We start from the raw sequence: 12,021 nt of genomic DNA on the forward strand, positions 1-12,021 counted from the left end.
ATGCAGTAGGGCATTTTCATATCCTGTCTCTTGACTTAGTCAGACTATTCCCATTGTGGCTCAAAACAACAGAGATGTTTTATCTATCTCTCAATATCTTACTATGATACCAATTAAAGACATATCTGCCGAAACAGTCGTGAAAGCATTTGTCAGTCATTTAGTACTATGATTTGGAAATCCAGAGGCTATTATAAAAGACAAAGGAGCAAACTTTATGTCCAATCTTATGGTACAGGTGTGCTGATAAAGAATCCTAAAAGTAATGACAGAGTTGAACGAATTATTAAACAGTTGTAAAAATATTATCTTATTATGTGAACAGCTCACTCTCAGATTTTGATAGGATATTGTCAAATGTAATTTCATCATACACCATCAGGATATATGAAACAACAGGGAAGTTGAAGTCCCTTTGAGTTGGTTTACAGCCACAAAATTAATGCTCTGTTTGAGATAGAGAAGTTGCCACCTGGAATAAATTCCAACAAAGTGAAGCACCTGGTTAAAAGACAGTTTATTTGCAAGAGAGTTCACCAGAACACTGCAGCCATGACATGGAGGTAACAGCTCTGTAGTCAAAACAACACTACACCAAGTAGGAGATTATGTAATGTTATGACAAACTGTCATGAAACTAGGCAGAACTAAGGAATTTACATGTCCCTGGGCTGGACCATATCAGATATTGCATTTCATGTTGCCTGTCAATATCAAATTATAATTGCCTGATTGGAAATTTGTACTACATTTTGATCGCTTTACCAGGTATAAAGGTAGCAACATACTGTCAGCTCTAGAGGGTTCATCAAAACTCAGAAAGAATTGTTTGGCACAAATGCCAGTGCACACTGACACTGTCACACAGCAACCAATAAGTTCACATTGCTATTATTTATGTTTTGCCCCTCCATACAATTTACAGTCTGGGGATACAGAATGAATTTTACTGTCCCCCTTAGGTGGGAGTATGGTTAGTACTTTCTGTGTCAATATATTGTTTAGCCATGTTGATGATTCTGTTGTGTTTTTGCCTCTATCAGGTGATGATTGCTAGATTTTTTTTCTGTTCTTACAGAGTTGCCTCTGTGACTTATAATTTTTTAAACATGTTACTTTGTTATCACTATAGCCTGTACAACACTTCTTTCCCACAACAGCCTGGCCTTAATGGACATCTGGACTTTATCAAACAATGCCAGCCACATAGTTGATGCCTTCTGTCTGCTGTGCACCACTGTGAGTTCTAAGGTGGTTGTTCCTAGATTCCACATGACTAGCAGGCCCTGTGCTACTAATGTGTCACTACTGTTACATTTGTATGTTACACACTCTCTGTTATCCCAAAATTAATTGGTATGCCCTTTACAACCTTGTTTTGCTCTTTTACTTATCCCTCTGTATATTATTTGCCTCTATTATTTAACGATTTTGTCATATGTATGTGTTATTTCACTATGCACAGACATTGCTGCTACATAATTTTAATGGTTGTCTAGTATGGTGAAGTTATGTTCAAAGTTAATGGAATTTGAAAATTTTGTTTACAAATGTGCAGCCCACAAGCCATCATTGTGATGAAGGCTGGAATGTTGTTTTCAAGAAATCAGCAGAAATAAGATCCCACTCTCCACTGAAGCAAAATGCCTATTCTTCAACCACCAATTAATAAGCACAGCCCAGAACCACTCCATGTGCCTGGTCTCTGAGCAGCCACTGGCAATGGAATTCAACATCTTTTGTGGACTCTACTCTTTCTTGGATAATGCTGAAGACAATTTGTCTAATATGTCAGAAATTCAACCGGTCCATGCCTGATGGTCGAATTAACACAACCTCTGTTCCATGGCATCAGAATCAGCTAGTTGCAACGCTGTCCCATATCCCATTGTGGTTGCACCTGTGAGTTCCAATCAGAATTTCGCTTCCCACATATAGGAAGTAATGCTGCATATTAGTGGACTTCTATCCAGAGCATTCCATTGTTATATCTTGGTTTTATGCACAGTTGGAAGCAACTTTGACTGCCACTATCAAACCATTCCTGTTACTTAGCCCAGAATTTAACTTCTCTTTCAGTGCTCGACCTACCTTAGTAATTCTTCCACATGCTAACAGCACTGAATTGTGGAACTCCTTGAATTAGTTGATGGCACAGGAGCACCAATAAACTTCATAGATCAAGCTGCCACCCATATTACAGCATTTTCCCATATTTTCTTTGCTGAAACTGTTCCCACAGTGACTCTGACCCTGCTTGCTATTCTAATATTGAGCATCACTATATGCTAATGTTTCACATGCAATTTATGCAGCAGAACACTCCAGCTACTCCAGCTGATGAAATGCCATGGCCAAGTTCCAGTGCAAAATGTATGGTGACTTATAAGATGCTTCAATACAATGAGAACCCCCATGTTATGCAGCTGGCATTTAATACGTTCTTCTTTTTTTTTTGTCAAACCTGTTTAATTTCTTATATCATTATGATTGATCATCATAAGGATTTAGTCAGGTAATTGACTTGGTGCCTTCCTCATGTTAACATTACTTAGAGCATGCAATTGTTGGTGATAATGAGCTCAAAATAAATTTTACTTAAAATGCTTCCACCCTTCCTGATAACAGTTGAAACAAACTGTTATGTTTCAAAATTCTGTTCTGTGATTTCAATCTGCCTGTGCCACCCTGGTGGTTACCCAGTCACCATAAGAATGTTGGGCACTGTGTACTCACATCATTCTAAAACACACGGACTGCAGTGTGATGAGGAGGCCTTTCAACATCATGCAGCTCCTATTTTATTACAAACTACACTGGGTCCATTGCCACCTCTAATAACACTAGAAAAAAATCATTCAGTTTCTCTGTGTGTAAATAAATAAATAAAGAATCCCTGACTTATAAATATGTACTGATTATTTTTATTTTATATCCTAATCCTCCTCACGTGAGTATTTAAATTGCTTGTACTCCTCAAAGATGTCTCTGAAACCAGCTCAGCTATCTTTGTAACACTGCCACCATCACAGTCCTGTATCGACATCTGTAGTTGTCACACGGTGATGTAACAATTACTCACATTCCAAGATTTGAACTGTTAAATTTAGGGGAGAAGATGTACAATGTGCCCCCAGGCCCTGAATGTAATTTTTATTACTTAAATTTTACAAAGAGTCCACCTGTTTCATCCATCATCTCTCAGCTGATGTGACAACAGTCAATCTGTTCATGCTGGAATAGGACAGATCATGATCAGTAAAGTTGATACCCTAATTGGTAATTATTTGTACAACAAATGGAAACTTGCGTTTTCCATCTCTGACAATAATGGAATTCTGAATGAGAACAAAAAGAAACAAAAATAGGAACAGAAAATTAATTACTCCTCCAACAAATTGTAAGGAAATCAGTCTTCAGCAATCTGACTGGGAGGTTTACAATATCCTCTAACGTCTCCTTACAACTGCTCTGCAATGCACCTGTATGCAACAGACAACTTACCTCTGCGTGATCAGCAGCATGCTAAGACATTCCAAAAGCAATACTGTGATTCATGCAAAGTGCAATGCATGGACTAATTGCAACAACTACTGCCATATTTTCATACATAGAAACTGAATTATCAGGAGGGGTTTGGTCAACTAGCCTTAAACAGAGTAACATATGAAAGAAGCCAATAAACTCTATAGTCTATTATATTTGCAATATATTATTTAAACACTGCAAACTTTACACAGACTTTTAATTCTTCCACAATGTCCATACTCAATAAACATGTTTCTGGCCACAACAAAGATACAAATATTACTCTCAATGTATGCATACACAAATCTGACAAAACGCCTCCAGTGCACAACCAACCAACAACTACGTGCAGTGAAAAGGCAAATTACCAAAAATCCTCAGTTAATACCAAAGTACCCTCTGGTGCTACTAGCACGATCATGGCAAGCTGTCACCTCTCATGTCACGCAGCATCTCTCCACCGCAAGCTGCATCTGACCACTTCCAATTCCCCTCGACAACTGTTCACTCGCTATTTCATGCAATGATAATAATAATAATTATAATTATAATAATATCTCAGACTCTGAGCTTGTATACGCACACAGCAGAATCATAGACTTCCACCTTTCAAAGCCACCATGCCAATTAAATCATTCACCAAATCACCTGACTGGTGAGATTGAGAGCTCTCGGAGACATGATGGAAAAATAACTCTCCTTTCTGTTCCAAGCTGCTGCCTCAAGCAGATGCTAAATGGCTTAGCCCCTTAATCTTTGAATTTTTACTTCTCCCTTGAGATGGGTTTGGGGCTACCGTAGTTATCTTCTCTTATCCTCCTGGCAATCCTTGACATGTTATCCTCATGAGCAAATAAACCTATACGATTTCTTTTTCTAAACCTGAGAAATCTTGTCTCATCCTGCTGGCAATCCTTGGCCTGTAATCCTCATCAGCAAATAAATCAATATGGTTTCTTTTTATAAACCTAAGCACCATGTATTAATTACAAGAACAAACTACTTCCAATCCTGGTTACACCTCTGCAGGGGTGTACAATCATACATGAATGTAGATCAGTGTATCTGCAGCAGGCAGCGAGAAGACAGCAGGCAGACACTAGACAGCAAGCAATGACAAGCCAGATGGTAGCCAGTGCTAGGGAAGTGAGCCTATCAGGACTTCCTGACCAATGAACATAGAGCTGATGAGTGGAGGGTGGCATCTGGCAGTGTCATTGCTGGGCTGTCTGGAACTCACAGGTTGGCCTAAATCACAAAGATAATGGCAGGTGTTGGCAGCCACAGGCTCATGTAGTGGTGCTGATGGTCACTGCTTCATGGCCCAGAGACAGCAAATGTAGCAGTGTCCTAAGTACATTGATGACTGGCAAGGCCTGCACATCATAGTAGGGAACAGCTGTCCATGGATCGGGGGATGGTTTTCTGTGGCCCAGCACTGAGATTGTGCAAGAGGCAACATTTCTGTTTGCCAGGAAACTTCTGGATCAGATACCAATGATGGGGGACCAGCTGTTGTTACTGCTGCAGCCAGTCAAAGTGCTAAAGCTTCCTGAACGCAGTTCCTCTCTCAGGTTATTAGCGCATGGGCACTGTGATGCAGAAGTGACAGCATCTGCTGAATTACAGTGTCAGCAGGAGCACTGTCCAGTGGGCTGATTGTGTGATGACATGAGCACCGATTGTGCAGTTCAATGATCAGCACCCGCAGTGGCCTTATAATAGTTATGGGCTCTGACTTCTGCTCCAAATTCCCCCACAGCCCTATCCCACTACATTTCTTCCCTTTTTTGAAGAAATTTTGCCCTTGAAATTTAGATGAAACATAGTCACTGGTTTAATTAAAATTGTATACACTTCATGTTTTCATTCCCAGATGTCAGTTTATCTTTATCTGATCTGGGAGTAAGGGGTTGATCCAAGGTTCAGCTTTTAAATTCCTCCTTTTTAACACTTACATAACAAACATATGTAGTATATTCCTTAAAACGTTTGAAGCACTACAATACACTGATGGTGTGTGTATCTTGTAACTTTACTGACCTATCAGAATGGTGCCTCCAAAGTTGTCTTCTTCTTTTGTATCCAGTTATTTATTGCTCGGTGCTATGAGTAAATTTTAAATGACTTTTCACAAAACCATCAAATTAGATTTTAAAATTTATGTGTGTTTATTATCTTAATGATGATCATAAGATATTATAGTTCACACTTGTAATAAGACAGATCAATAAACCACATGGCCTTCAATATGTCTAACTTCCATCAACAAGTGGCAGTATTAAATTGTCCATACTCAAGTCTTGATGCCGATTTTTCACGACTGACTTTCTAAACATTGATCAGTGACAGCACTAGCAGTCTGTATGTAGTTATGTAATAAATACAAAGCACATACTAAGTATATGAACAGTGAACTATCCGGAACAGAATATCGATAGGAATTGGATAGATTGCTACTCACTGCATAGCGGCTGCATTGAGTGGCAGACAAGCGTCAGTGTTCAAAGGTCTTCATCAGATGAAAGACAAACACACATACAGCTCTCAAACACATGGCCATGTATGTCTGTTAGTTTTGTGTGTGTGTGTGTGTGTGTGTGTGTGTGTGTGTGTGTGTGTGTGCATTTCACGTCTCATATGATGAAGGACTTTGTCAGAAAGCTGATATTTTTCAACAGTCTAATTTTAAATGAGCCTTCTGCCATTTAATGCTAGACTGACAGAGTTTCTGACTTCCTAAAACAGAGGAAAGGGGTCATTTTGATGCTGCATAAAATGTTTACACATTTGACTTAAACAAGTGCTTCCTTTTAGAGTATCAATATTATGAAAAGGAAAGTTGTTAATCACCGTATAGCAGAGATGGTGAGTGGCAGATAGGCACAACAAAAAGACTGTCACAAATAAACCTTTTGACCAGTAAGGCGTTCGTCAAAAACAGATGACAGACATACACACACTCACACAAACACAACTCACACATGACTGCAGTCTCAGGCAACTGGAGCCACACCGCAAGCGGCAGCACCAGTGCATGATGGGAGAGGCAACTTGGTAGGGGTACGGAGGAGGCTGGGGCGGGGAGGGGGAGGGATAGTAGGGTAGGGGTGGCAGACAGTAAAGTGCTGCAGGTTCGACAGAGGGCAGGGGAGAGGTGTGGAGGGAGAGGGTGGGGATTAGTGGAAAAGGAGAGAAGTAAACAGACTGGGTGTGATGATGGAATGAGGGTTGTGTAGTGCTGGAATGTGAACAGGGAAGGGGCTGGATGGGTGAGGACAGTGACTAATGAAGGTTGAGGCCAGGAGGGTTAAGGGAATGTAGGAAGTATTGCAGGGAAAGTTCCCGCCTGCGCAATCCAGAAAAGTTGGTGTTGGTGGAAAGAATACATATGGCACAGGCTGTGAAGCAGTCACTGAAACAAAGAATGTCATGTTTGGCACAATGCTCAGCAACAGGGTGGGCCACTTGTTTCTTGGCTCCAGTTTGTCGGTGGCCATTCATGTGGACAGACAACTTGTTGGTCAACATGTCCACAAGGAATACAGCACAGTAGTTGCAGTTTAGCTTGTAGATCACATGACTGGTTTCACAGGTAGTCTTGCCTTTGATGGGATAGGTGATGTTTGCCACTGGACTGGGGTAGGTGGTGGTGGGAGGATATATGGGACAGATCTTGCATCTATGTCTATTATGGGGTTATGAGCCATGAGATAAGGGGTTGTGCAGCGATGGACAAGCATATTGTGTAGGTTCGGTGGACAGTGGAATACCACTGTGGGAGGGGTGTGGAAGGATAGTGGGCAGGACACTTCTCATTTCAGGGCACGACAAGAGGTAGTCGAAACCCAGGCAGAGAATGTAATTCAGTTCCTTCAGTCCTGGGTGGTAATGAGTTAACAGGGGAATGCTCCACTGTGGCCAGATGGTGGGACTTTGGGAGATGGTGGGAGACTGGAAAGAGGAGGCACAGGAGATTTGTTTTTGTTCAAGGTTGGGAGGATAACTGGGGTCAGTGAAGGCTTCAGTGAGACCTCTGGTATATTTCGAGAGGGACCACTTGTCACTGCAGATGCGATGACCACAGATGGCTAGGCTGTATGGAAGGGACTTCTTGCTATGGAACGAGTGGCAGCTGTCGAAGTGAAGGTATTGCTGGTGGTTAGTAGGTTTGATATGGATGGAGGTACTGATGTAGCCATCTTTGATGTGGAAGTCAACATCTAGGAAGGTGGCTTGTTAGTTGAGTAGGACCAGGTGAAGCAAATGGGGAAGTTGAAGTTCTGGAGGAATGTGAATAAGGTGTCCTCACCCTCAATCCAGATCACAAAGATGTCATCGATGAATCTTAACCAGATGAGGGTTTTAGGATTCTGGATGTTCAGAAAGGCCTCTAGATGGCTCATGAATAGGTTGGCGTAGGATGGTGCCATGCATGTGCCCATAGCCATACCCCAAATTTGTTTGTAGGTAATGCCTTCAAAGGAGAAGTAATTGTGGGTAAGGATATAGTTGGTTATGGTGACTAGGAATGAGGTTGTCGGTTTGGAGTATGTCAGGTGTTGGGAAATGTAGTGTTCAACAGTGGTAAGGCCATGGGAATTAGGGATATTAGTGTTTAGGGAGGTGGCATATAGTGACGAGCAGGGCACCGTGTGGTAAAGGGACAGGAACTGTGGAGAGTCGATGGAAGAAATGGGTGGTATCTTTTATATAAGAGGGTAGGTTGTGGTTAATAGATTGAGGGTGTAGGTCTATGAGAGCAGAGATTCTCTCAGTGGGGGCACAGTAACTAATATTAGTGTTTAGGGAGGTGGCATATAGTGACGAGCAGGGCACCGTGTGGTAAAGGGACAGGAACTGTGGAGAGTCGATGGAAGAAATGGGTGGTATCTTTTATATAAGAGGGTAGGTTGTGGTTAATAGATTTAAAGAATGTCTGCTTGTGTCTGTATATGTGTGGATGGATATGTGTGTGTGTGCGAGTGTATACCCGTCCTTTTTTCCCCCAAGGTAAGTCTTTCCGCTCCCGGGATTGGAATGACTCCTTACCCTCTCCCTTAAAACCCACATCCTTTCGTCTTTCCCTCTCCTTCCCTCTTTCCTGATGAGGCAACAGTTTGTTGCAAAAGCTTGAATTTTGTGTGTATGTTTGTGTTCGTTTGTGTGTCTGTCGATCTGCCAGCACTTTCATTTGGTAAGTCACATCATCTTTGTTTTTAAATATGTATGTATGTTTGGATTGATTACAGTCCTCATGTCATTTGCAAAAGAATCTGTTTGTTATATATTAGATAGAACAGCATGCACATATGAGTGAAACAATACCCCCCCCCCCCCCCCCCCCCCATTCAAATATATCTCCCCTGCTGCTTACATTCACTAAATTGTCAGGTACAGCTTTCTGCATCTTTTGGTTAGATATGGCATCTCCACTACTTGCCTGTATCTCAATTCTGTAAAACTTCAGTTTATACAGGAAAATACTGCGATTCACACAGTAACTCTTGGTCACCAAAAATACCAACTTTTTTATTGTGTTATTTAATGCTTTTAAAACTTGGTGAGTAAATGTGTAAATGACATTGTCAGTTGAGTAACTCTTATGAAATCAAAACTCCCATTTACTGATGACATTACTGCTGCTTAGGTGGGATACTATTCTAGAATATAAAATCTTCTCCAAAAATTTTAGAAAATGATGTCAGTAGTGAAATGGGTATGACATTGTAATTCTGTCAGAGACAGCAAAGGACCTGGAAGAGCAGCTGAATGAAATGGACAGTGTCTTGAAAGGAGGATGTAAGATGACCATCAACAAAAGAAAAATGAGGATAATGGAATACAGACATATTAAATCAGATGATGCTGTGGTAATTAGATTAGGAAATGAGACACTTAAAGTAGAAAATGACTTTTGCTATCTGGGAAGCAAAATAGCTGATGATTGTCGAAGTACATCTACGTCTACGTGTAGGAGGATATGAAATGTAGACTGATGATGGCAAGGAAAGCATTTCCGAAGAAGATAAATTTATTAACATCAAGTACAGATTTAAACATCAGGAAGTCTTTTCTGAAAGTATTTGCATGGAGTGTAGCCAAGTACGGAAGTGAAACATGGATGATAACTAGTTTAGACAAGAAGAGAAAAGAAGCTTTCGAAATGTGGTGTTACAGAAGAATGCTGAAGACTAGATTGGTAGATCATGTAACTAATGAGGAGCCAGGAGGTATCGATTGGTATCACACATTCTGAGGCATCACAGGATCACCAGTTTAGTAGTAGGGGGCAGCATGGAGGGTAAAAATCGTAGAGGGAGACCAAGAGATGAATAAGCAGATTCAGAAGGATGTAGGTTGCAGTATTTATTCGGAGATGAAGAGACTTGCACAGGATAGAGTAGCACGGAGAGCTGCATCAAACCAGTCTCTGGACCGAAGACCACAACAGCAACACACACTGCTGCAATGGAAGAAGCAAAAGACACATTTATAGATCATAGCACAGATCTTCAAAATCAGTTAACAGCTCCAAGGTCATAGGACATTAATCATTTAATAAACACTCACAAGCTGTACAAGATCTTACTGAACAAGCATTCAAAGAAACATTATATGTCTGGTTAGTTGCCCACATGCTATGGTATAAAGTTGTATGTAAAATCAATAGATGACCTGTTCAACTTTTCTGTTATTAACTGTATTCTATCATACCTGGAGAATCTGAAGATGATAACGGCCTTCTGTGTGTTAGTTGACTGTTTTTTTTTTTTTTTTTTTTTTTTTTTTTTTGTGTGTGTGTGTGTGTGTGTGTGTGTGTGTGTGTGTATATATTATGTATTTGATATTGTGTGTCAATAAAATTATAATTGTTTCCACTAGTGCTGAGAGTAAATGTAAAACAAATGTATGCCACTCCTCTTTTGAAGGCATCACCTACAAACAAATCTGTGTTAAAGCAATGAGCATCTCCACAGCATCATCCTACTCCAACCTATTCATGAGCCATCTACAGTAATCCTACCTAGCTACCCAAAATACCATACTTCTTGTTGTGTCTAGACAAGACAGCCTAGACACAATGAGAGGAAGCCGAAAGGCACGCGCTAAGCTAAAGCAGGATGGCGTGAGGTCTGAAACAGGATACGTAATGAATGCTATAAAGAAAAGTACGTAGCTTCTGGAATACTTAACTTTAATCCATCCTTTTGGTACATCTGGAGATTGTGGCGATACAAGTGAGACTCTTTAGATTCAGGCAATAAACTACTAGTGGCGCCTTGCTAGGTCGTAGCCATTGACTTAGCTGAAGGCTATTCTAACTATTGGCTCGGCTAATGAGCAATGCTTCGTCCATGTAGTCGCTAGCAAAGTCGTCCGTACAACTGGGGCAAGTGCTAGTCAGTCTCTCGAGACCTGCCTTGTGGTGGCGCTCGGTCTGCGATCCCTGACAGTGGCGACACGCGGGTCCGACATGTACTAATGGACCGCAGCCGATTTAAAGCTACCACCTAGCAAGTGTGGTGTCTGGCGGTGACACCACATTTCTCACCTGGTTCACTTTCATGAATGACTTCTTTATGATCTGGACTGAGTGTGAGGACAGCCTATCCACATTCCTCCAGGCCATCAACACCTTAGTCTGACAGTTAGCAGTCATTTTTCATTGTGGCTGCCTGCTACTCAACACCTCCTCTGCATGGTGAGTAGCAATCTATGTTTTTTCATATAGTATTGTTTTATTGCTAACATCGCCAGTGGTCAATGGTAATACATAGTCAACTACAGCCTTCTAGTTTCTAGTAAAACAAAACTAGAGAGCAGAATGCTGAGAAAAAAGCTTACAGATTAAATGTAATCTGGGTGGTATTAAATTTACTCATCACAAAACAACATTTTTAACAGTAAGCCATACCTGGGTAAAATTATGCTCTGACTACATGCATGACCTGAAACTGACTTAGCTTAGTGTTCATTTTATTCATGCCTCACGTCGTTATTTTTCAGTTTCTAGGAAAAAATCTAAGTGTTTGTCCACTGCTGAAGGCACAGGTACATGAATATGTATTTTGGTGGTAGCATAACAAATGCTATTTGGAAAATGAGACATGTTTGTAAATACTATCACGCTATTACACTATGTTATCAGCTACATACCATAGATTTTTATCTTATGCTTTTCAACTTCCAAGCAGAATATCATAACAGAATTTATACAATAGTATCACTGATAACTCACAATAACCAAAGGACACCGCAAAGAAATCATAGTACTGTGGGTTCCAACAGACACCTGTTACATGATTTTTCTTTGTATTTTCATAAACAAATTTCCACAGTGGCAGTAAATTTCCTTCCACTTCTTTATACTGATCTGATGGGTCCTCCCAATACCTGAAATCTGATGCACACGGAATATATTTTACGAATGTAATGTAGAATTTCTTCTTACAGAACATGTCAAAATCTTACATAATTTTATCACAAATT

The 12,021-nt window shown here is 40.6% G+C and overlaps 1 protein-coding gene across 1 annotated transcript in view; it reads right to left on the bottom strand.

Moving 5' to 3' along the window:
• LOC124616581 (dynein intermediate chain 2, ciliary-like) overlaps positions 1 to 12,021 on the bottom strand; it is a 405,599-nt gene that overhangs the window by 166,268 nt on the left and 227,310 nt on the right. Inside the window, exon 8 of the mRNA XM_047144902.1 lies at positions 11,771 to 11,932. Coding sequence (XP_047000858.1) covers positions 11,771 to 11,932 — 162 coding nt within the window. The remainder of the gene's footprint in view (positions 1 to 11,770; positions 11,933 to 12,021) is intronic.

This window comes from Schistocerca americana, chromosome 5 (genome assembly GCF_021461395.2).
Source record: "Schistocerca americana isolate TAMUIC-IGC-003095 chromosome 5, iqSchAmer2.1, whole genome shotgun sequence".
NCBI classification, from domain to species: Eukaryota; Metazoa; Arthropoda; class Insecta; order Orthoptera; family Acrididae; genus Schistocerca; species Schistocerca americana.